Genomic DNA, 24,732 nt, shown 5'->3' on the forward strand with positions numbered 1-24,732 from the left:
TTTCATTTGTGCCTTTCTGGTGGGCTGGCTGTAAATGAGGAAGGAAAATGAGGGGACCATTCTTTCCACGTCCTGTGCTTCCCACATCAGCAATAGGCCAACTATGCTTACTTTTGCTGCATCCCCATGGATTCTTGACGTCCAAATGGCTTGCATCAGGAACACAAATGTCACACTTGGAGCCGGTCACAAATTGTTTACAGAAACACTGGCCTGTGACCAAGTGACAGGTTGCATTCAGGGCTCCTGAGAGATGACAATTACAAGGCTGACATCTGAAAGCAAGATAAATCATCAAAGAGAATACTATTTTGATCAATAATTCATTGCATAAGCTACACTTATCAATAACATTGGGGATTAAGATGCTCTCTGTTCCCTAACGCTTGGGAAACATGCCTGAGCTGTATAAAGCCAGAATAAAACAAAACAGAATTGATCTTTAGCAAAATCTGTATGAATTATGCTTTTCATAAATTAATTAATAGCCCCAAATGACTGTAATAGCTGAGAATTTGAGAGTTTTTGTGTCATAATCTTAGTTTGAATACCAGTGTGATGAGTCATTGCTTCCTTCCCCCTAAAAGGCTTAAAATTCTGTATTTAGTTCTTTAAGACTGAAAAAAAAGAAAGGAAGGAAGGAAGGAAGGTTAAATGCTTGCTGATGCCATAATATGGGTTTATACTTTGCTTCTATCTTATGCACTAAATTCATATTCTGCCTGGTTGAAGTATAGAACATTATTCTGATTTATGAAAAGATATGAATGGTGAAAAGATAATGAGAGATCTTCATTGCAACTTAAAAGTTCTTGGACCCAAAGTTGACTGTAAAAAATAGTATTACTGACACTTAGCCATGACAGGAACTGAGACTTGTTTCCTCATAGTGAATTATTCAAACGTTTAGCCTATGACCGTGGCATTGATTACAATAAGCAATTTGGGTACTGTGAATTATTAGAGATGCAGATAGAAGCCCGAGGAAACCATTTCATGGGGTACACTTAAAACAACGCTAAATGGACTCACCTGCTTGTTCTAAGAGCTATGCTGGTGGATAGATTCTCTCCCCCTGCTGCAAACTAAGGCTGCCAATAAGCTGCAAATTTGTTCTATGGACCAGTATCACTTCGGGAATAAAGAAAGTACAGTGTTTTCCTGAAACCCATTAAACTTGTAGTTTGTCCTTTTTATAATAAGAGGAAATTTTCCCCTCCCCTACAAACCACTATAGTATACTGTACCTTCTAGCTACACACATTGCAGCAGAGTTCTGTTTCAAATTAATGTTCTGTTTAGGCTAAGTATTAGAGCTGAAGAAAGTTGTGCATTAAAATTAAAAGGGAATCATAGACACATTGAAATGTTGGGCTTGGTACTAATGTCATTATGTACTATTACTTAGTGCATAGTTTGTAGTCTGTTAATATTGCATTGGTGAATATAAATAGTAAGAAGCAAGCTACTCTCAATGCCTGTGTGCATGTATATGTATTTATATTTCTATTTCACTGACAACACTCATGAATAAGTGTCTCTTGAGTGTTTTTCTTTTATTACCATTCACTCATGAGACAATCATCCTTACTTTACATGCAGTACATTTAGAGCAATCGTTTCCAGTGTGTACCATAATTCTTTTCCTTGATATAGTCCTATTTTCTTTCAGTCACTACTACAGCCATATCTTCAAGTCAGCTATGTCAATATCCCTGGGATATGAAGTCCCAAATCCAAATGGAATAAATAAATCACCTCTTAGGAAAGCATGCAATGTTTTGAGTAATTAAATGAGTCTCTATCTGATGTTACTGTCTGTTTGCCCAGACACTGTTATATTGAACATATCTGACTTGCGATAATTACTTAATATCAGTAAGAGGGAATTTTTTCCTAAACGAAGATCATCAGAAGAGTCTTCTCTAATATTATACTTTGTGCCTAGCCCAAATCACACAGGGGATGATTTTGTAATTAAGGCTTAAGTGAAATGATTGCTATAAATTTCTCAGCCACTCAAATGTAATTTTCAACATTTCCAAGACTCTTTAGCAAATAAGCTACAAGTTTGCTATCATTTTATAAGTTATCTCCCCTCAGGAGGACCTTCTAAATGAAATATATTTCACATTTATTAAAACAAAATTATACATAATAAAGAAAAGACATCTTAAGCTAAGAAAGAGAAACAACAAACTAAGATGAATTGTGATATTGATTTTGCCAGGATAAATGGTTTTTGTAATATTAATATAAAGCAACTTTTATTACACTGACTCTCTCGGTATACCCAGAGCTTCTCCCACAATCTGTTTAAAATCTTCATTTTTCATCCTTATGGGAAAAACCTCACTTGCTAAATGGATTTCATAAAAAGAAATCTGTCAAGGTTTATATGGATAAACAATTTGTGATGTTTATTGACCAGTTCATTATGATAAACAAAACAGGAGTAAAATGCAGCTCCAGGCTCTCAAACACACCACTGTTAGCGCTGTCTGGGCCCTTAGGTAAATCAGAATTTACCAGATACAACAGCAAATAAATTAATTCTGTTTCTTAATCAACAGTTTCATATGTTCTCTTTATCTTGGGAGATTCTTCCACTTACTCAAAGAGTTAAGAAAGCATTATTATTAGTAGTAATTCAACAATACTTATTTACTGTCAAAAAATCTGAGGGAGGGTAATAAGATATTCTGAAAAAAGACAAAGATATAGATGTTCGTGTTGGCATTTCTTTGTTCACTCCTTTTCTCTCTGATGCCACAACTCACTGTTACATCAACTTGATTGAAATCGTGACTGAGAAGGACTAGTCTGTTACCATGGTTGCATACGTCTGTGATACCAGCTATTCAGAAGAAAGTAGGAGAACCATAGTCTGAGGCCACTCTGGGAAGTTGCCACCAAACTTCTTCTAAATAACAAAATGGAAATGAAAGGACTAGAGATGTGATTGAGGTCCTAAGCTTAACACTCAATATCACAGAAAAGGAAGTAAAGAAAGAGAAGGGAGGAGGTGTTAGAAAGAGGAGGAAAGGAGAAGAAAGAAATGTTGATATATTGTAATCAACTCTAAGACCCAGTTGCCTTCCAGACTCAGAGTAAACACTGAAGACATGAAGAGGATTGAGAGCTCTCTTCCAGGTCCTCACAACTCACAATTAAGTAAGTGTGAGAGAGAATTGGGGTGGGGGGGGGAGGAAGGTGAAAGAAGGAGGAAGAGGAGGAAAAGGAGGAGGAGGTCGTCATAGTTCTTCACTATAGATGTAGGTAGAGGTTTGGGAAGCCCAGAAAATAGCAATCTACCTGGTCTATGGCCAAAAGGGGAGGAAAACTTGATTTTCAGTTAAGCATCCTCAGGATAAAAAAAGGAACTCCCCCATCAAAATGTCCTTAAATCTAAAACCTTTTGAGGGACATGATGGTACAAATGGAAAAATCCCACACCTGATCTTCCAGAAATGGGTCATAGTCAAAATGAAGGTATACTAAAATCACTTTGTGTGTGTGTGTGTGTGTGTGTGTGTGTGTGTGTGTGTGTACATGTGTGTGTATTTATCTTTTTATAAAAAACAAATTTTATGCTTGGAGCTGAGTCTCATCCTCAAAATATCTTCCTATGCATTTGTAAGTATTTCAAACTTTTGAAAATAATTCAAAAGTTGAAAGACTTCTGGTGAAGATATAAGCAATTGAGGATGTTGGAATATTCAGATTGTGGAATAGTGAATGAATAAATGAAATATAGAGTTATATGTTGCCGTGTTAGGACAATGCTAAGGTGTGACACATATAAAAGGGGAAAGAGAAGAAATGTTTGAGAAATAATAATGATAGGATAAGATGATACAAAAACTGTAATAGCATATAATTATTCCTAAACAGCTGACAAAAGAATGAAGACCTCATTCAATTTAAAAAAAAAAGAAAACAAAAGAAAAACAAAAGGAGAAGATATCTCAAATTGCTGAAGCAATGAGTGAAGGGAAAAGAGTCTGTGAGTGCTGGTGGCTTATCTCTGTGATATTGTCTACAAATCTAAGACTCTTCTCTCCAATGAACCAGAGAAAAGCTGGAACTAGAGGCATGGCACAAGTGGTACAGCTCCAGCCTTGAGGAGAAAAGTTAAGTTAGAGTGGAAAGCTCTGAGTTCAAACCCCAGTCCTAACAAATTAAAAAATAACAATAATTGGGTACAATTTGTGCCATTTAGTCCCTAATTTGGCAACTAGAAAGTAAAATGATTTATAGTGAATGAAGCCTCAAGGAAAACTTAGAATGCTAGAGATAAATTCAAACTTGGATTATAGGTCTAATGAGAATTTAACTCTTCGTACTCTTTCCTACTGGCATAAGTTTTTGTCCCCTGGGGTAATTTCAGATTCCTTAAGACTTGCGATGTTGGCTCCATTATTTCCTTGTGTACAGGAAGGTCACTGTGAATTCTGGGAAGTAATGCTGTTGCCCTGGCTTTCCTCTGAAGGAGGGTAGATCCTCTGGTGGTATGGATGTCAAGAGCTTATTGTTCTTCTTTTCTCACACCATACAAATAGCATCTGCATTTGCTGGTTTCTTAGAGGTGGAATCAGATCTATAGCAGAAGGATTTAAGGCTTAGTCAGTCTCCTTGGTGTGTGCTGAAAGCCAGCAGTGCTCACAGAAATAAAGGAATGGAGTGCAAGTTGTATAGTCCTGTTTAGAAAGGAGCTATTTTCAATCCAATCTCTTCCATGAAGCTTTCCTAGCATGAATACGGGAATCATCAAAACTGGCCAAGGCAGTGAGTGTCTTGAATGCATGCAATGGATTCAAAGAACTTAGCTACCCTGCTGACTAGTGCTTAAGTTTGTTTATCAAGATTCTTTATCTGAGATGCCCATCTTTACTGACTCTACTGATTTTCCACATAATCATACACATTGCTGTGAGATAAGATAGCAGATTCAAATTATTTTCTTTTTTTTTTCTGATTTGTAGTGTCCTTGAACTTAGAGCTTAGGTGCTGTCCCTGATACCTTTTGCTTATGGCTAGCACTCTACCACTTTAAGCCATAGTTCTACTTCCAGTTTTTAAGTAGTTACATGGAGATAAGAGCCTCACAGGGACTTTTCTACCAAGGCTGGCTTTGAACTCTGATTCACAAATCTCAGCCTTTTAAGTAGCTAGAATTACAGGTATGAACCACAGGCACCCAGCTAAGATTCAAATTCTTAAAGTGCTTTCAAGTAAATGAGAGATCACGTTCATTCTCTAAGTCCTAGAGTCAGACATAAGACTGGGCAAGGAGTTCACAGGAAGAATACACTGGAGATTCAGATTTCAGGCTGAAAATAACTCTGTGCCACTTGATGAGATAGAGGAATCTTTTGTAATCCCATGTGTTTGAGCAGACCTGGAATGACCATGTACCAACTATTCTAAAAATATAATTTATGCAGAGAAATCTTAATTCCTCTATACAGTGATAATTCTGCAATTCTTACTGAGATTAAACTACTAACCCGAGGAGACGGTGTATCTACTTATGGAAGGTCTATGATTTTTTTCTATAAAAGAGCCAGTCAGGAAATATTTCAGACTTTGTGTGCAATTTGTACTCTTCTGTATTCCTCTATTCTTTTTTCCAATATGCAAAGAATGAACATTGCTGTATCCCAATAAAACTTTATTTATAAGAATAGGTAGCAGGCCAGGTTTGAACTTGCCCCCCAAACTTATTGTCTGAATTCTCCTATGGCCAGCTAAATTATGGCCTCCGCTCTGCCCATATCCTCATTTCTAGAATTCATGAGTATGTTATTCTATTATTTGGCAAAAACCCTTTGCTCTATATGTTAATGATTTGAGAGGGAAAGATTAAATTGGACTATCTAAGAATGGCCAATATTATCACAAAGGTCGTGACAAAAGGAAAACAAACAGAAAACATGGAAGGATATAGGAGAGGTTAGAGAACAGAGAAAGTATCCAACAGCTGGTTTGGAAGAAAAGCAATGAGTTAAAGATGTAGGGGGACTGTCAAAGGTAGGAAATCTAAAATGAAAGTCTGTTTTTTTCTTTTCCTCTACAGTATCAAGAAGAAACACAGTTGTCCTGCTGACACCCTGGTTTTATCCTAGTAAAACTAATTTAGGACCTCTGACCTCCAGTGTTATAAGATAATAAATTCATGTTGTTTTAAGTCACTAAATTTGTGGAAATTTATGACATCAGCAATAGGAAGCTAATATACCTGATCCAGCAAGAGGTAGAATTGGAACTGAGATGAGTTAATGCCCCACGCCTTCCATTCCCGGTCACATCACGCTGAGTACAGGCCTACTCCTATATAATCCTGATGTTCCCTGGAGATCATAGGCAATCTGTATATGAAAATCTAGAGTTTGCTGGCCATGAGGAAGTGTGAAAATGACTACGGTTGTTTTTCTCACTACACAAGCCCTTCACAACTAATTGTACAGTGCCTTCCTGTAAGATGGAACCCATTTCCTGCTTAGTATTGGATGGCCTTCCGACTTGCTGTGACAAAGAGAATAAGGCAAAAGTACAGTATGTTGGTTCCAAGCACAGGCTTCAGGTGTCAGTGCATACTTTTGCTCTCTTTCCTGAAACCTTGCCACCCACTTGTGAGCAAGCCCAGGCTGGAATGATAGATGATGAGACAACTTGAGGCCCATTTATCTCTGTCACCTATGTGACAGTCAGCTGTCTAACAAAGAGTCACAGAGAAGCATGAATCTATGAAGCACACCACTCACATTTTCCATTGTGACACCATAAAAGGAGATCCGCTGACAGGAAAGTTGTCTGCTTTCCTTTGAAGTCATTGATCTGGTTCTCAAAGAAAAGGCCAATCAAGATCAATTGGAAAGAAGCATGTGAGAAGATTGCCAGGCCAAATCTCTAACTCAATGTTCAAATGGAGAATATCTTCAGTAACCACCCCCACACCAAAAAAGAATAATTCTGACATAGAATTTATATTTTAGAAACTTCAACCTTTAGATCCCTGAGTGGCAGCCAATAGTGAGGCCAGAGGTAATGGCTAACACCTGTGAACACAACTACCCAAGAGGAAGAGGTCTGGAGGATCACAGATCAGAGTTAGCCCCAGTAAAAATTAGTGAGAGCATCTTCAACTAATAATCCAGGTGGAGTCATGCTTGCCTGTCATATCTGTAACATAGGAGACATTGGTAGGGGGAATGCAATCTTAGGCTAGCCCTGGTTTCCAAAAGAATAGGACACTTTTGTGAAAAATAAGTGAAAGTTAAAAGACCTCAGGGTGTTGTTCAAGTGGTAGAGTGCCTCCTTACCAAGGCCAAGGCTCTGAATTCAAATCCCAGAACTGGCAACAAATACTCTTGACTGATAATTTATGGGAAATCTTAGTTCTTTAATGCTTAGAGCAAGGAAAACTCTAAATAATGGACGGGTTCATTTTAGCCCCCCGCCCCTCAAACAACAAAAAAAAACTTGTTGGGCTTGTAATATATAGGCATGGAAGTAGAATGGAGTGACTAGTTTTTGTGGCTCAGTGCTATAGTCTTAAATTTTGGGGGAGGCTGAGATCTGGAGGATTACATTTTGAAGTCAACCCAGGCAGTAAGTTCGTGAGACTCCATTCCCAAAATAACCAGCAAAACGTGAGGCTTGAGATTTGGTTCCAGGGGTAGAGTGTATAGTGCTAGCTGACTGAGCAAGAAAGTCCAGTCAGCAAGATAGCCCTAGCAAAGAAAATCACAATAAAAATATGGAGACCATAGGAACTAGAGGATTCTTGGTGGCTGTGGGAAAGAGGAGTGAGTTACAGGTCAACTTGAGGAGAACCGCAGGAAGTGTACTGTGTCAAATATAGGTCTGAGACAAATTGAATGTAGCTCGTTTTTGTCTCATTGTTTTTAAGTTAGATAAGTACAACATACTTTTTTTTGCCTTATTTATTTCTTTGTGGGCAGAAGTTTTTGGCTTCATTGTTTTCAATACTGATTAATATAATGTTTGCTTTATGTGTCAGAAGCATAAGGAGTCATGTTTGCACTTGAATCTGCTTTTTCAAATACATGCTCCTTTCCTCCTACCCTCCATCAGTGACTTTTAAAAAATGAGCCACTTGAAAGGATACAGGCAAAAACTTTTCTCTATTGGTCATGGGAAGTTATTGTTTCAAGGTTGGCATGCTTTTATTATTGTTGCTAGGACTTTTGAGTCATTATTTATTTTGCTCTTGGGAGCATTAAGAAAGTGTGGGAAATAAACCAAGAAAAAAAACACAATGTTATGTACAATAAAGAGGAAGCAAAGAAGGAAAAGGATATGAATGAACTTCATGGAATGACTGTATAGTCCCTGAATACAGAAAAGTCACTAAGAAAGGCAAGAGTTAGGGTTGGGTTTAGGGTTAGGGTTAGGGGTTAGGGATAGGGGTTAGGGGTTAAGGTTAGAGTTAGGATTAAGAAATTTGGCAGCTATAATCTCAGCACTTGGGAAGGTAAAGTGAGAAGACTGGAGTTCAAATCCAGGCTGGCTACATGTCAAGACACTATCCCCCCAAAATAGAATAATACATTCAACTACTCTTTGCTTGGCAAATAAATTCTTAGGATTGAGAGTTCAAAGACAGCCCAGGTTACATATCAAGATTTTAACCCACCCTCCAAAAAATTGATACTTTTTACCTTGTCTTAGTTTAACAACAAATTATAATCAATAATATACTTTGGAATCTATATATTTCCAAATATCTACTACAGTACATAGAGCTTAAAGGATATTAAACTGACTTTTAAAAATATATTTCATATCATAACAGCTGTTTTCCTGCACTTTTTGTCATGATATGTTTAGATTATGAGTGAATTTTTTTCCTTCAAGCATCAGAAAGGTCTTATGTTAGATAGAATCGAATGTATTTTAGCCATCTTTTTTGTTTCCCTTTTCAAGATAGCCAGTGTTAGTGTGTGTGTGTTTGTGTGTGTGTGTGTGTGTGTGTGTGTGTGTGTGTGTGTGTACACAATTCCAGAAATTAACAAAGACATTGAAGGATGTTATCATTCAAAAATGGGGCCTAGAAATCATAATAAAAGAATATACTTTTTTACTCTCCTGGGGAATGAGTATACATATACTCAAACCATTCCCATTGTCACATGTTCCAATATTTTTACTATGTCCTTATCTCTATTGGAGGAACTTCTCTCTAACAATCTACATTAAAGGGAAAAGAGACAGCAGAATTCACCAGTGAGACAAAGGGGTCAACTCAAACCACAGTCTTTCCCTATGATTGATTTAATAAGAAACAAATCCAGCTTAGCTCTTTGGGCCCCCATATAATCATGAGGAGCTTTATTCTTTCTATCCCTTTCAGAGGATCATTGTTTTACACGGTGGCTCTTATCTTCCATTGCTCTTTCCCATGGAAGCCTATGGGTTCTGTTATATTCAATATCAGAGTCAATCCTAGGGAATGGGAGAATGTACTGAGTCCACTCAACAAGAGTAATTTGAACTTCAAAGGGCATTTGAAGGTGTACAACCCTTTCATTGAGATAGAATGGCAGGGCGCAAGACTTTGTTTTTTGAGGAGATTCAAATAAATGTAATGTCAAAAAGAATTCATTTTATGTTGACAACATTAAGGACAGAATGAGTACAAATAAGCAACTTTAAAACTCAGAAACAGCTATTGACCATGGTATCTTCCTTTTTCATACCAAGAAGTTCTCCATAGCTCACCTCCTTTTCTCCTTTACTCAGGCCTATTTAGTCTTGTACACTAAAGGCAAGACAGTGCTTGGTTACAGACAGTAAGAGTCGTTCTTGCTCCCTCTCGATCTTAGGGTTTTCTTAGGATGGTTGTCCTAGTAAACTCTGATAGTAAATTTCAGAGTACTGTGTTTTAAAATCCTTTCCTCCTTCCTTCCTTCCTTCCTTCCTTCCTTCCTTCCTTCCTTCCTTCCTTCCACTCCCTTTCCCCCCTTCTCTATTTTTCTTCAACCAGTCCTGAGGCTTCAGATCTTTGCCTGGGTGCTGTCCCTGAGCTCCTTTTGCTGAAGGCTAGCACTCTATCACTTGAACCACAGTACCATTTCTGTTTTTTTTTTCTATGATTTAATTGGAGGTAGGAGTTTCACAAACATTCTTATTTAGGCTGGTTTTGAACTATAATCCTTAACTCTTAGCCTCCTGAGTAGCTAGGACTGCAAGGCCTGAACTACTGGTATATAGCGAGAGTACTGGCTTTCTACTTGCCTATTCACACCTATCCAATGTCTCTGCTTTCATTTACATTTGATGGGTCCCACCTTATGACACAGCCTCACTACTACAGGAGATGGAACCTCCTCTTCAAGGGGTCTACGGAAGACCCACTCTGAAAGCAGCACTGAAGTGTCCTCATTCCCAGAAGTGAAATATTGTGCTCTTATTTCTCTTTTCCTAAACTCGTGTTTATCCTTGATAGCTTGTTATTGCCTTCCTTGACTTGGATGAGAATTTTAAGTACCCACTGGGTGAATTGGCAAGGTGGAACAAGGTAGAACATTTGGCTAACACACACAAAACCCTAGGTTCTATCCCATCACCTCCAAATAGGAAGGGAGGAAAGAAACCATCTGGTTCTTGGCTCTTGGCTGTGTACATTTTGTAGGCTCAGCTTATCTATGTAAGATGTGTGATGGCTGAAGAACAAATGAGAAGGAAAGAAAATTAATCAGCGAGAAAAGAAAAACTTTAAAAATAATAGTCAGTAAAAGAGTAAGAGCTTAGACAATAGCTTGCAGGGCTCCTAAGCGAGACAGAGCCAGGAAAAGAGATCCCAGGGCCAATGAAGACTAGGATAATTGACTGTTAATGAAGAGAGATTTAACTTAAAATCTCTGATGTGATGGAATAAGGCTCAGAGTAGGAAAATGAAGAGAAAAACAAGAAGAAAAAAAAAACACTAGAGAATCATATCAGGATCTGGCCATGGGCTAGTTTAAGCAAAAAATAAATAGAATTAAAAATATACAATATTTTCTACTAAAGACTAGTTAAAACAATAATTAAGAGTGTAGCCAGGCACTAGTAGCTCACAACTGTAATCCTAGCTATTCAGGAGCCTGAGATCTGAGGATCAACCAGAGCAGAGAAACTCAAGAGACCCTTAGTGCCAACTAACCAACAAAATGCGGGAAGTGGCTGTATGGCTCAACTGCTACAGTGCTAGTGTTGAGGGAAACGCTAATTAAGAGCAAGAAGCTCAGAATTCAGGCCTCAGTGCTGGTACACACTCATACACACACACACACACACACACACACACACACACACACACACACACACTCCTAAGGAAGTAGAAAATGCAGACAGATTGGAAATAGAACATAATTTAAAGTTATATATTTAGTTCTCAAGTGAAACAGAGGCCTAGATACTATACAAGAGCAGGAAATTGAAATGGACGTGATTGGCAACAGTTCCAAGGAGGTGGGAAAATGAAGAAAACCTATAATAAAGTTGTGCTTCCAGTCAGCACAGGCTGGAAGACACTCAGGAAGCAGCAAAAAAAGACATTTTCAAAACAGCCTGGTCATTGCAAGGCGTCAGAATGAAAATAGATTGACCCAGAATCAAGTGTTCCCCCACCGCCAGACTAGGAAGAGAAGACAGTGAAATTAAGAATAGGGCTGACTAGAAGACCAAGAAAAAAATCTGGTATTGTTTTTTTAAAGGAAGGAAGTTGGGGGCTAGTGAAGAACTGATGTCCTAATTATCATTTCAAAGGATAATTTATAATTCTAAGAAAGTACTCTCTTTTCTGGATCAGTATAAAACAAGACAAGAGAAGATAATGAATAAAGTATACTTTACACTTGTGTTTGAAGCTGTCATAATGAAACATGTTTTTTTTACATATATTAATAAAAAGTTTTAAAAATATACCTATAAGCTAGTTGATATGGACAGATATCCAACTTTATACAAAACTTGTGAATCTCTTCACTTGAAACCACTTCCTCTGAATAATTTTGTTTCTTTTTCTTTTAATCTATACAGATTTTCACAGTTTGATTCCTAGAATCCATATCAAGGACAAGATGGAGTCTTTTATTTGAATGAATTTTATTTTCTTAGTGTTAACCTTAGTACTTTCAAATAACGTAGCTCACACTGCCTTTTCTGGCTCTCTTTATTTCTCATCAATTTAGGTTAACACCGCAATCCACAATTTAACAGAGGAAGTCCAACTCACATGTTAGCCAGGCCTGCTGCTGAGTGATAGATGGCAGAACACTATTCTGAAAGCAGTTCCTGGTCCTGATTAAATGAAGCTGAGGACTGAGATGGGTAGAAAGTGGGAGAGAAACAATGTGCAGCAAAGGCTGGCTTGGAATTTAAGAACACTGGGAAAGGACAGAAAGTGGTGTGGGGAAGAAAGTAAGGTTTCATTTAAGAGTTTAGGTGAAAAATAATTTTTAAAAAAGAATGATTTAATTAACTTGCTCAATGAACAGCTTTGAGGAGGTAACTTTGATAACAATAATAATGAGGATCAGTAGAACAGAATGAAGAGAGAGATGATCACAAAAGCCATCACTGGCGTGTTCAGGTGTCACATGAGCATTCATCAGTTTTGGAAGGCCTTCATCTATTGATAAGTGTGGTCAGAATGATGGAAAAGATTTAAAGACTTTTAAAGACAGACTTGGCCAGGAGTGAAAACAATCGGTCCCAAAATTCCAAGATGGTGATATGGATTTTTTTTTTGATACTGCCCAAATCCTATGACTTCTCTCTATTTAATATTTACCACACCAGGGGCTTCCTGTTGCCATTCCGAATGAGTTAGAAAAGAGAAGTTAATGCTTTGGGATTCCCAAGATAAAGGCATTATGGTAACAGAAGTGAAGAATCATGGATTTGCACATATTTAATGAGAACCCCAATTATTTTTTGTTGTTTCCATATCCTAGAGTTTATTGCATTTACTCTCATCCTATTTGACCTTATGTGCATAGTTTTGAGCTAGTGTGATCCTCTATGTATACTAATTTTTACAAATGAGGGAAACCATTGAGCCTATGTTCGTTTGGGTCTGGATTACTTCACTTATTATGATTTTTTCCAAGTCTTTCCATTTCCTTACAAATGAGGTGATGCCATACTTTCTGATGGCAGCATAAAATTCCATTGTGTATAAGGACCATATCTTCTTGATACATTTATCTACTGAGAACCACAATTATTTTAACAAATATGTTCCATAACACCCCTGATTTTTTTAGTCAAATTATCTTTTAAAAGAAAGTCAAAAAGTAAAGCAGTTTGAGTTCTTTCACTACAATGACGCTGTCATCCTGGTCACACACTAATAGGAGTCGTGATGAAAATTATATGGGCCAAAGACCAGGCAGGATTAGGGGTAGGGTTCAGTGGTAGAGTGCCTGTATCTATGAAGCTCTATGTTAGATCCCTAACACAAAACTTACCTAATTTTTAAACTGACATAAATAAAAGAACCCAGATAATCCTAATCCCTGAAATTTTATTGGAGCATATACACATATACTGAGCAAAGCAAACCAGGCAAGTGTCAGATATTATGGCATGTCAGTGTATCATACTAGTTGCTTAGAAATAGAAACTCTAAGGTACCGAGAGTCTGAGCTCTAGCTCAGCTCATAACTCCACCACTCCCATGGCTCTACCTTCTAACAACTAACATCATAACACATCTTTAGGATGTAGCAATGAACATAAAAGAGTGTTGCTTTGAAATATGAAATGATTTCCTAGAATGTATGTTACTACTACTAAACAAAGAATCATACCATGAAATGCAAAATTAGTCTTCTCATCTGTGTGTACTTACATCTAAATTAGAAAAGCAAGGGAAAAATAGTTCCAAAAAATAACAAATAAGTTGTAAGCCCAGAAGGAGGAAGATCAAAGCAGATAGGCCAACTGATATATCCATTATTTATTTTTTTGTGTGTGCATTTTGTTCCACAATATCTGCTTTCCTGTCTTTCTCTACATACACATGATACGATTTTTAAATTAAAAGATTTTTTCCTCATTGTTTTTTCTCAGACTCTATTCTGCATGTAGGATATAATATTCACTTTAGAAAACACTGAAAAGTCACAATTATGTTCAACAGATAAGATGTCAAAGAATCCAAAATATGTGGACAAAGGGAACATTTTGTAATAGAAGTTGCTTTATGACAACAAAAAAATTACTGTGATTTAAAATACTTGCAAATAAATATTAAATAAAAATAAACAAATGTAATAAAGAATAAACATTCTTGTACATATAACATATAGAGTATATAAATACCATATAGTACATTAACATGTATGTTTATACATGTTCATGTATACTTATATACTATATACATTATATTTATACATAAATGCATGTGTTATATACATATATTCATATTGAATAAAATGAAAAATAATTGTATACATATACATGTATAACAAATATATATGTGTATCTATCTATCTATATATCTATAGCTTATTCAGTCTTAGAAATTTACCTTCCAGTCTGTTGATCAAACCCGAAGTACTGGTCCTCACATTGGTCACAGTTTTTCCCTCCAGCAGATCTGTCTTGGCAAGTGCACTGGCCCGTCAGGCTGTTACAGATAGGACTGACGGCACCACGTATATGGCATGAACATGGAATACAACCACTAGCGTTGCCTGGAGAAACATAAAATCCTGGAATCAAAGATATAAAGCATGTTACATATGTTTTAGGAACTCTACATTATCTCTGAAAAAGAACCTTTTGATTACATAGTGAAGCCCTTTGCAATGGAAAGGGGGTATTGCTGTTCTTTATGAATGTGTTAACCATAACCCAAGAAAACAAAGGGATATTTCACTTTGGAATCTCCCAGGTTTCAAAAAGTCTGTGTGCTTAAAACCTACTTCGGTTATCTTTCAACTGAAAATGGGTTCTTGTCCTTATATTATGTCCATGGAGGCAAATATCTATTACATTGCTTTCTTTGTATCATGGAAGCATATTTGAGAATGAAGTAATGCATATACAGTGTTACCAGTTGCATTTGAATTAACAAGGAGTCTTTTTTTTTCGGTAAAATAACAGTTCATGTGCTCTGTTCTGATACTTAAATATTGTGTTAACAGTATCATTGTCAAATGTAACCATGTATCCTTCTTGAATCTTCCACTTTCCACACTCTGTATTTTTCCCATTTCCAATTCTAATAGACATGGTCTTGTAAGAATTTAAAATCTTCTATTTTCCCACTCCCCTCCCCCTAGTTAATGTTTTAATCCTGAGAATCAACACTAGAGTAGGGAATTCACAATCTCCTTTAGGGCTCAAAGCAACGCAGATAAGGAAAACACTGTGTCCATTATGAAGATCAGACAACCACAGGTTAAAAAATCATTCCTAAAAATCACAGAATTAAGAAATGTAGGCCATTCAACATGAAAGGAACCCCATTTCTTCCACAGTTGGCTCTGGGGTCCCTACGGCATCTACTATTCATAGTATATCTGGAACCACCTTTCAAACTGTAGTTTTAATGTCTCATTCTTCTTAAAACTATTTGATACGTTCTGATTTTCTTTTGTAAAAGCAATTCAATTATCTGACACAGCTTCTGAGTCCCAGCTGTAACTTTATATCAGTGCTCAGTCCAATGCAGCCCTTCTTTTCTGGGGGAAGTTATGGAGCTTGAACTCTGGCCTGGGCACTGTCCCTGAACTCTTCAGCTCAAGGCTACCACCCTACCCTTGAGCCACAGCCCCAATTCCCATTTTCTAGTGGTTAATTTATGATAAGAATTTCTCAGTTTTGAATTGCTTTGGTTGGTTTGAACTGTGAGCCTCAGATTTCAGCCTTCTGAGTAGCTAGGATTACTGGCATGAGCCACCATGCCCAGCAAATGCAGCCCCTTCTTCATGAGTTTGACACTTAAATACCTATCGGGCTGTTTTGTCTGCCTGAATTGTTTCAATCTATTCATCTTAGCTCAGATCTATGAAATAAGTAGGGGTACCTCACTTATTTCCTTAAGTTCTCATAAAAATTATAACCAGTGTCTTCATAATTGACGAGTCTGCTAACACACATACAATGCTTTCAGAGTAGACTTTCTACAAGCATAAATAAGTTAATAAAAGTAGACATTATCACCAAATAGTCTGTAAGTCCCTCAAAAACTATACTTACACACACACACACACACACACACACACACACACACACTTTACAGATTTTAAATTAATTCCCAAATACACATTTTTGAAGCAAAAGGCAAGGAATAAAAAAAATAATTAAAAATATATGCAAGTTCAGCCAGGAGTTTGGCCTAGTGGTAGAGTGCTTGCCTAGCATGCACAAAGACCCGGGTTCGATTCCTCGGTACCACAAAAAAAAAGCTGGAAGTGGTGCTGAGGCTCAAGTGGTAGAGCTCTAGCCTTGAGAAAGTCCAAGGGCAGTGCTCACGCCCTGAGCTCAAGCCCAGGACTGGCAAAAAAAATATACGCAAGTTCAAATTTTCATAAAGATGACTGTTAGCAGTTATAGAATCAAAAGTGAAGGAAAAATGGATCTTTCCTATTGTGTGAGGTGTGTGGGCATATATAAATATATACAATATACATACATATATAAATATATGCAAAAATGCTACAAGGAACTGTTCTGAACTGATTGGAGAGAGATCATAGAAATGCTTGAAAGAATACAGTTATAGCCCATGAATATGACTACCTGAAAAATCTATAAAACATCAGCCATGTTCAGGAGAAAGAGCTGGACCACAAAAAGGGTCCATTCTGTGGGAACTATTCCACAGGGGAAAACAAACAGGAACTGGGAAACTATCAAACATAATTGAGGCTCTAGCTGAAAAAATAAAGCTATTGTTTCAAAGTCACCACATGTTTTCCTTCTACTGTACTCTACCTATGTTCTTAGACAGCTTCAAGAAGAGCTCATTGAAAATGCTGTGTTCAACAAGGGGAAAAGGGAAAAGAGCAAGGTTCTGGGCTAATCGATACCTTCATTTTTGTAGTAATTTACAGCAACTTTATGTTATTCTCTTGTTTCCCTCCTCTGACAGCAATTCGCCTTGTATGCATACTTCCAGAAATAGGAGATGGCTGTACCAACTAAGTTGTATTCTTGTAACCACTCCATCCTGTGAGCTAAGTTACAAATTTGCGGGGCTTCTAGGTTAGAGTCAAGTGCATGGGTTGTGCACCCTGGTATTTTTCTTCCTGAGAAGGCACCTAACTCCTTCAGTTCATGATGATAGCATCATGAAAGTCCTAACAACCCTCCAATTTGGACAAATTACCCATTAGCAAAGATACTTTGAAGTAGAATTAATTTGGACCTACTGCCATAGCTCCCAGTCATGGAGAACTCTGGCCCAATTAAGGATACTTCTTCTGAAAGAAATGATTTATTAGTTAAATCTGTAAATACAAAGGAAGTACATTTTGGTACAGAAGATTCTATAGTTCAAGTTTTGAAAGGGAAAGAACAACAGAAAAAAAATCAGAGTTGCAAGCAGAGGGGGAAAAAAGTTAAAGCATGTATGTAAAGAGCAAAGGAAGGCAGATCTCTCAGGGAAAAATTGTGCTGGAATTTGCCTGGAGGTTAATTCCCCTCTTCCTCTCAGGAGCTTGATTACAAAGGTTAATCCCACCTGTATTTTAGTTGTCCTATTTTTAAGCAAGTCTAATTAGAATGATTCAGGTAACTTCCTGCTCAAAGATTACCTCTTGCCTTACCTGAATGTGCCTAATTCTAGACCATTACCACTCCTTTTATGACTCCTCACTATAGAAAACATTTTCTTTTCCCTCCTGCTTCAACTGCAGCTACGAAGTGTAGCTGAAGATAACTGGCCTTAATTTCTTCTTTGCCTTCATACATTTCTTATCTCTCTCCATTAGCTCCATCTACTTCATATTCCACACCTCTCTCTCTGTATTATGTTAAGTGACCTCTGAACTTTGAGGGTTTATTTTTTCCTTTAAATAATTTTTGTACTGCATTCTTCAGCAGTCATTACGACAATGTTCGTAGATCAAGTAGACTGAGCACCCAGCAACCTTCTAACATTTCTTCTTTTCCTCTCTTTCAGCTAATTCCTGAATTCAAAGGACATATTCTCTCATATAGGAGACTATATGTCATAGAGCTAAAGCGAAGCATCTCCCACATCATAAAGCAGCACTGCTTTATCCAAAAGCCTCTCACAGAACTCAAAAGGGTTCCAAGTTATTAGCAAGACAGCTGCTATTATCTCCTGTTGTGGCTATTTTCACAGCACCATACCTGTCCTAAGCATAAAAGAGGAGCCCATTTCCACGCAATGTCCCTCTCGAGGACCATCAACAAGTAGGCTTTGCCATAGTCTTGAAATGGGAGAAGGAAAAAAAAAGTTTAACCTCTAGGCCTTACTCAGAAAAGGAGGGCAATGCTGAAACTAAGCTCTAATTACAAGCCATTAAAAGAACTCACCTTACGACAGAACATGGACATCATATAAAGAGATGTATCTGGGGAGGAATTTGTGGCTCATCTAGACCATGAAAGCAATGTAAAAGGTTTCCAAATCAATATTGAAAAAAACATGAAGAACAACTCAACAAAGGACATTTTCAAATTAAAATAATGTATTCATTTATGTTTGTCTTATTTGGAGTCATGTGGCTTGCACTCAGACACTGGGGGCTGTCCTGGAGCTCTTTTTGCTCAAGGCTTGCGCCTTGCCACTTTGAACCGAAGAGCCACTTCTGGTTTTCTGGTGGTTAATTGGAGATATAAGTCTCAAGGACTTCCCTGTCTGAGCTGGCTTTGAACCAAGGTCCCCAGATCTCAGCCTCCTGAATAGCTAGGATTACAGGTGTGAGCCACCAGTGACTGACTCATTTATAGCTTTTAAAATAAAATTGTGCTCAATGTACTATATGTAGAGTGATCAACTGTCATCGAATGGCTAAATATTAATAGAATCTATCTCAAACAGAAACTTCCTTCAAATAACTTAATTTTAAATATTTAATTATTTTTCCCACTGAATTATATATTTCAAGGTGCTTTTTGTTTTGTTTCTTCTTCTTGGCTATAGTTCTAACACTGATTTCATGAATAGTTCCTTTTAATTTTTTTTATACATTTTTGAATAGGTCCCCAGACCTTGAAACCAAGATCTTCTGCCTGCCTCCCTGGCTGATGCTTTACCCAGAGCCACACCCCCAGTATATCAGGTTATTATGGAATTTGAGTCTCCCAAACTTACTTCTGTGGTTGACTTTGAACCACAATCCACTGGAGCTCACCCACCTAAGCAGCTAGAATTGCAAGGGCAAGCCACTGGCACCCAGCTCAGGCAATCATTTTCCTCTATTATAGATGCCTCTATTTTTATATCCTCCAGCTTTCAAGAACTTGTCAATATCTTTATTACTACTGCTGCAATTATCACTACAGGCCTCTAACATTATGTTAACCTTACATGAGGTATGCTTCCCTAATAACTATGAAGCTTTAATGCATTTGGGGTGATATATCTTAGTCCCCATAGTCTCTTGTGAAACTAATTTATTCAATAGACTTTTAGCAAACGTTGGATACATAAGTGAAATGAATAAGTGAATAGATGGATGATTATCTAAAGATAATGATGATCTCCCTAACATTCAAGAAGAAAACGGTAAATATAAGTCTGTGATTTATCATCCTTGCCTTATCAACAGACAAAATAAAGCAAGAGAAGAAAAACATTGTTCTAAAGTATCTGTTGCTTGTAGAACAAATAATAACATGCTCAAAATCTAGCAAGCTGTCAGGTGGAGGTGGTTCACAGCTGTGATCCTAGTTACTCAAGCAACTGAGGTCTAAGGATATTCCAAGTTAGTCTGGGCAGGAAAGCCTATAAGACTCTTATCTCTAACGACTGATCCAACCCAACCCTTGCACACACAAGGAAGCTGAAAGTCAAGCTGTGCGTGAAGAGGCGGAATGCTGCCTTGGGACAGCACCCAGGCCCTTAGTTCAAACCCAGGTATTGGCACAAAACCAAAACAGCAAACTTTCTGCTGTACTTTTCTGTTTGATAAAAAAAAAAAAAAGCTTAGTTTTCCTCTTCATGTGACTATATGCCACAAAGGATCTCATAAGCATTTTTCCTAAGAATCATGTCCAATAATAAGAAATAACAGTACTTGATATAAATCCAATAATAATACACAATATAATTAATGACAGATCTGAAAACAATGGGATTGTAATGAATATATGTATAGGTATGTATTCATAATCCATGGCAAAACTAGTACATTCTGTTCTCTTTTCCATTTCAGTTCTTTTGAAATATCTCTTCAATGCTATGCCAATCATCTCTAAAATTTTTCCAGCTTAGTTTGCGGAACATTCCATTTCTGGAGTGTTTGCTTTAGCAATTCATTATCTGATCATTTTAGTATCCCAGTCACTGGTAATTTTTACTTCATGGCTATTAGTTGGATTTTCACAACAAACATGACACTCCAGGACCTAATTCAGTAAGCTAAAATCAGGAGGTTGGGTGAGGTTTGAGTGGGTAAAGATTGTATTGCACACCTCTCTATTCTAACCCAATTCCTACTACCAACTGAAAGTATATTTAAGACAAACATTAAGATATACACAACATTTTCATTCTTTAAAAACAAAACAGATTCTGTGTGCAGATTCTTCTGGACTTATAGATGATGGCTCTCTGAAAATGAGATTTAATTATATTTTCTTTATTTTACTATAAGGGGAAAATGGTCTCTATATCACAGATGCATAATGAGTATTAAAGTTTTAAACAATCTAGCCCTATTACATAGACAGACCCACTAAAATAGTTAATACTATAAACAATCACCAATATAACTTTTATCAGGCCATTTTGTATGAAAATAGAATTATTTTAAATTAATGTTTAAATGATATATTGTCAATATGCCTTTTTGTTGCCCCCAGATATTTTTAAGATTATGGCCCAAATATTTCCTATAGTATAATTCTTTCTTGATCTTTTATCATGGAAGTGGCTCCAATTCTGACACTCAGTACTGTCTGTGAAAGACATATTAACCTAGAAAGTTGTTTCACCAACCACTAGGACATGTGGCCTAATCAGATCTCAACTTTGATGCACTGAATTTTTAATCGAATATCAGTCATCTGATTCCAATTCCATTGGCAGAATCTTTGCGCAATTCTAATTTATGAGCATATTACTTAACCACTAGAATATAGTTCTTAATGAAACCAGATACTTTGCTTTACATTCTAATAGTCTGTATGACTTATAAAATAAAAGCAAAAGTAAGTACCAGAGGGAAGCATGAAGCATAGTCCTATTAGTACAAAACATGTCATTGGAAGCTGTTTGCTTTATAAATTAGCCTCTATGTTATTCTAAAGCTGCAGAGTCCTCAATAAACCCACTCTTCTTCTAGTTCTCAAGGACAAGGGAGGGTCATGGCTCAGAATGCCTTGACATTCTTTGCTGCCTTCCCCGGCCTGGCCTCTGATTAAGTGCAACTACTGAGCATTATGAGGTCATCAGCCCTGAGAAAAGCAACTCAGAAAACATATTTAGTGCACTATTTATTAGTGTGGGTATGTGGACATTCATATATGTACACGCTCTCCAAATAATTTTAAATTAAAGCATTTTAAAAATACTTAATGGGGGTTAAGCAGCATTTTTAACCTCTGTTCTAGTTATTGAATGGCATATTAAAACCAATGTGGCTCTAATGTACCTTCTAGCGTGCACTGCTGCTTTAACAAATTGCCTATAAATTTTAGTTGAATAAAGCCTATTCTTCCTACATTCTTTGTAAGGTTAAGTTAATAATACATGAGATTTCATTATGCATACCTTCCTTAATAATGTTTTTTTTTTCTTTTTAAGAAAGTGGAAAACAAATCTATGTGTGAGGGTCTAAGCCACGCAATCACAGAATTCCTTTGACTGACCATCTGGTAGATGTTCATAACCATCTATTCCAACACACATACACACACACACACACACACACACACACACACACACACACACACCGCATATGCTTGCACCCTGCAGGACAGTGATCTAGGAGAGTAATCCTTGTAGGACGGGATTTAGGACAGTTGGGTGAAGTAGAAAAAAGAGAACTAGAACTTTGGGTTAGAGCAGTGTGTTTTGTTACGTGGACTGCCCAAATGGCTACCAGAAAATATCTGTTTCTGATAAAGATACTTCAGAAACATGTTGGTCTCTCCGTGTTCCAGACTATAAACCCTGAGACCAAAATTCAAACTGGAATTTTCTGAAGTGAAAAGAAGGTAGATATAACCCCCTCACCACCCCCCAAAAAAACCTTAAATGACACTTTGTCCCATGGAGGAGGAATGTATGTGCATGCGTAGGTTTTCTTGATTTTCCCAAGATGATTCAGATGCTTAGGCCACATTTGTTTTGCCTCCTTGCAAGATAGAATACTATATCCTCCTTAAGTATAAATAAACATCCACAGGCCCAGGCCAAAAATAAGGAGCAGGTCAAAAAATAAGGAGCAGGCCTTCTAAAATTATTCTTTTAGTATGATGACTCAATTATTCCATAAACATTCTAGCAGCATCTGCTCTGGAGGTATTCATCCTGTGTTTGGAAGGACCACTATACAACCATGATCCACATAGTCGAGACCCAGACTATGGAAGTTAACAATACGCTCTGAGCTCTCGTGGCTATTCCAAACCAGGTGATTATGAAGATCCATCAACTGTAGAAAGCTTTCAGGGGGAGGGATGAAGACCTGGCAAAAGTTGAAGAGGTTCCCTTTGGCTATGTGATGAGAAGTGCCTGAAGGTAATAAGGAGAGCAGTAGGGGAACTGAGGAAATGACCTGATAGGAAGGGAAAACCAAATGATATCCAGTGCCTTCTTCCATGTCATCACAAAGGTTAAAAAGTTATTGCTGTGGAGACATGGACTTACAAAAGTGAGTACACTGAGATGTTTATTATGTCTTAAAACACAAACTTCTTTTTTTCCAGGTGATTAATAAATAATCCATGAAGTCTATATAAGCCTGAGCATGTTTTCCAAAGAACCAGAGTACATTGAAAGTTGGACACTGGGGGTTGTCACACCTATAACCCTAGCTACCCACAAGGCTGAGATCTGAGGGTCATGGTTCAAAGCCAGCCCAGGCTGGCCCAAGACACTTTTATCTCCAATTAACAACCCCCAAAGCAAGAAAATTGCAGGCAGTTTGAAAAGGAAAAAAACTCATTCAATGGCAATTAAAAGCATTGCCAATAGTAACTAGACTGCATCCTATTTTATTATAATTCTATAAGACTTAAATCTATACTTGACAATTACTATGAGTCTTGGCTATTGTGAGAATGGCATGCATTTACAAAAGTGGCTGGCAATAGGATGAATGAAAAGAGAATGAAACAAAGCATGAAGACACATGAAAATCAGCTTTCTACATGACATTTGCAGAATAATAAGGTAGTTTCAGTGCTTGGAAGAAAAAGAGTACCAGAAAATAAAGTCAGCTTAAAAACTCCTGAAGGCTCACCCATATTCCAGTAAAGTGATAAGCAACACAGAATCCACAGATTACCCACTTATAAATAAAGGAGTGCTTCAGGACAATGATTCTTTTGTTACTATGTTAAATATACAAAGAAGGGACATAGGCCAGAGTAGGAAAAAAGAGCATGGAGCTGAAGACAAAGAGGTTATTTCAGTGAGAACCCCAAAGGAAAGATTCATAATCTATCAGATAACTTTCCATCTCAAGAAGGAATCAAATGAGACAGGATTATGCATGAATTAGACAGGCAAATCCTGCTCTTTCACTTAGCTGATAGCCAATTACCTCACCTAAAGCTGTTTTGACATACAGACATAGCACCAAGAAAACCATCCACTATCTGGGCAATGAACTAGCCTTCACTGAGAACATTCTCTCTCTCTCTCTCTCTCTCTCTCTCTCTCTCTCTCTCTCTCTCTCTCTCTCTCTCTCTCTCTCTCTCTCTCTCTCTCTCCTCTCTGTGTCCATCTGTATAAATATATATAACTTATATATGTACATGAAAGTACATATATTTGTCTTATATATGTATATACACTTATATATCTTATATATACATAAATACCTATATTTTAATTATATATAGTTAAAGTCAAAATAAAACACTTTTTTTTGCCAGTCTTGTGGCTTGCACTCAGGGCCTGAGCACTGTCCTTGGGCTTTCTCAAGGCTGTCACTCTACTACTTGAGCCACAATACCACTTCTGGCTTTTTCTATGTATGTGGTACTGAGGAATCAAATCCCCGTCTTCATGCATGCCAGACAAGCACTCTACCATTAGGCCAAACTCCCAGGCCCTAAAACATTTGTTTTAATATAAGATAATTTCCTCAAAGATACAGCATTTGCTCTGTTCGTGCCTCCTTTTTATTCTTAGAAAGTAAGCAAACCAGACTGGTTTAAAAATAGTGCCAACATGATAATACATAATATTTTAATAACGTATAACAAATTTGAGATACCCTAAAATGAACTAATAACAAAATTGGAAGGCTAAATCTAAGTTGAAAGAGCCCTCATATAGGTTGTGTGCCCAGTTTACAATAATCTCCCCACTTGGGGGAAACACCTTCTTTTTTTGTT

General features: G+C 37.2%; 1 protein-coding gene across 1 annotated transcript in view; it reads right to left on the reverse strand.

The window, feature by feature from the left end:
- The window catches only part of LOC150039010 (usherin-like), a gene marked incomplete at its 5' end in the record, with an annotated part of 572,498 nt that overhangs the window by 476,004 nt on the left and 71,762 nt on the right, over positions 1-24,732 (reverse strand). The window contains 2 exons of the mRNA XM_090328110.1: positions 112-275; positions 14,549-14,732. Coding sequence (XP_090184236.1) covers positions 112-275; positions 14,549-14,732 — 348 coding nt within the window. The remainder of the gene's footprint in view (positions 1-111; positions 276-14,548; positions 14,733-24,732) is intronic.

This window comes from Megascapheus bottae, unplaced genomic scaffold (assembly GCF_031878675.1).
Source record: "Megascapheus bottae isolate mThoBot1 unplaced genomic scaffold, mThoBot2.hap1 H_1, whole genome shotgun sequence".
NCBI lineage: Eukaryota > Metazoa > Chordata > Mammalia > Rodentia > Geomyidae > Megascapheus > Megascapheus bottae.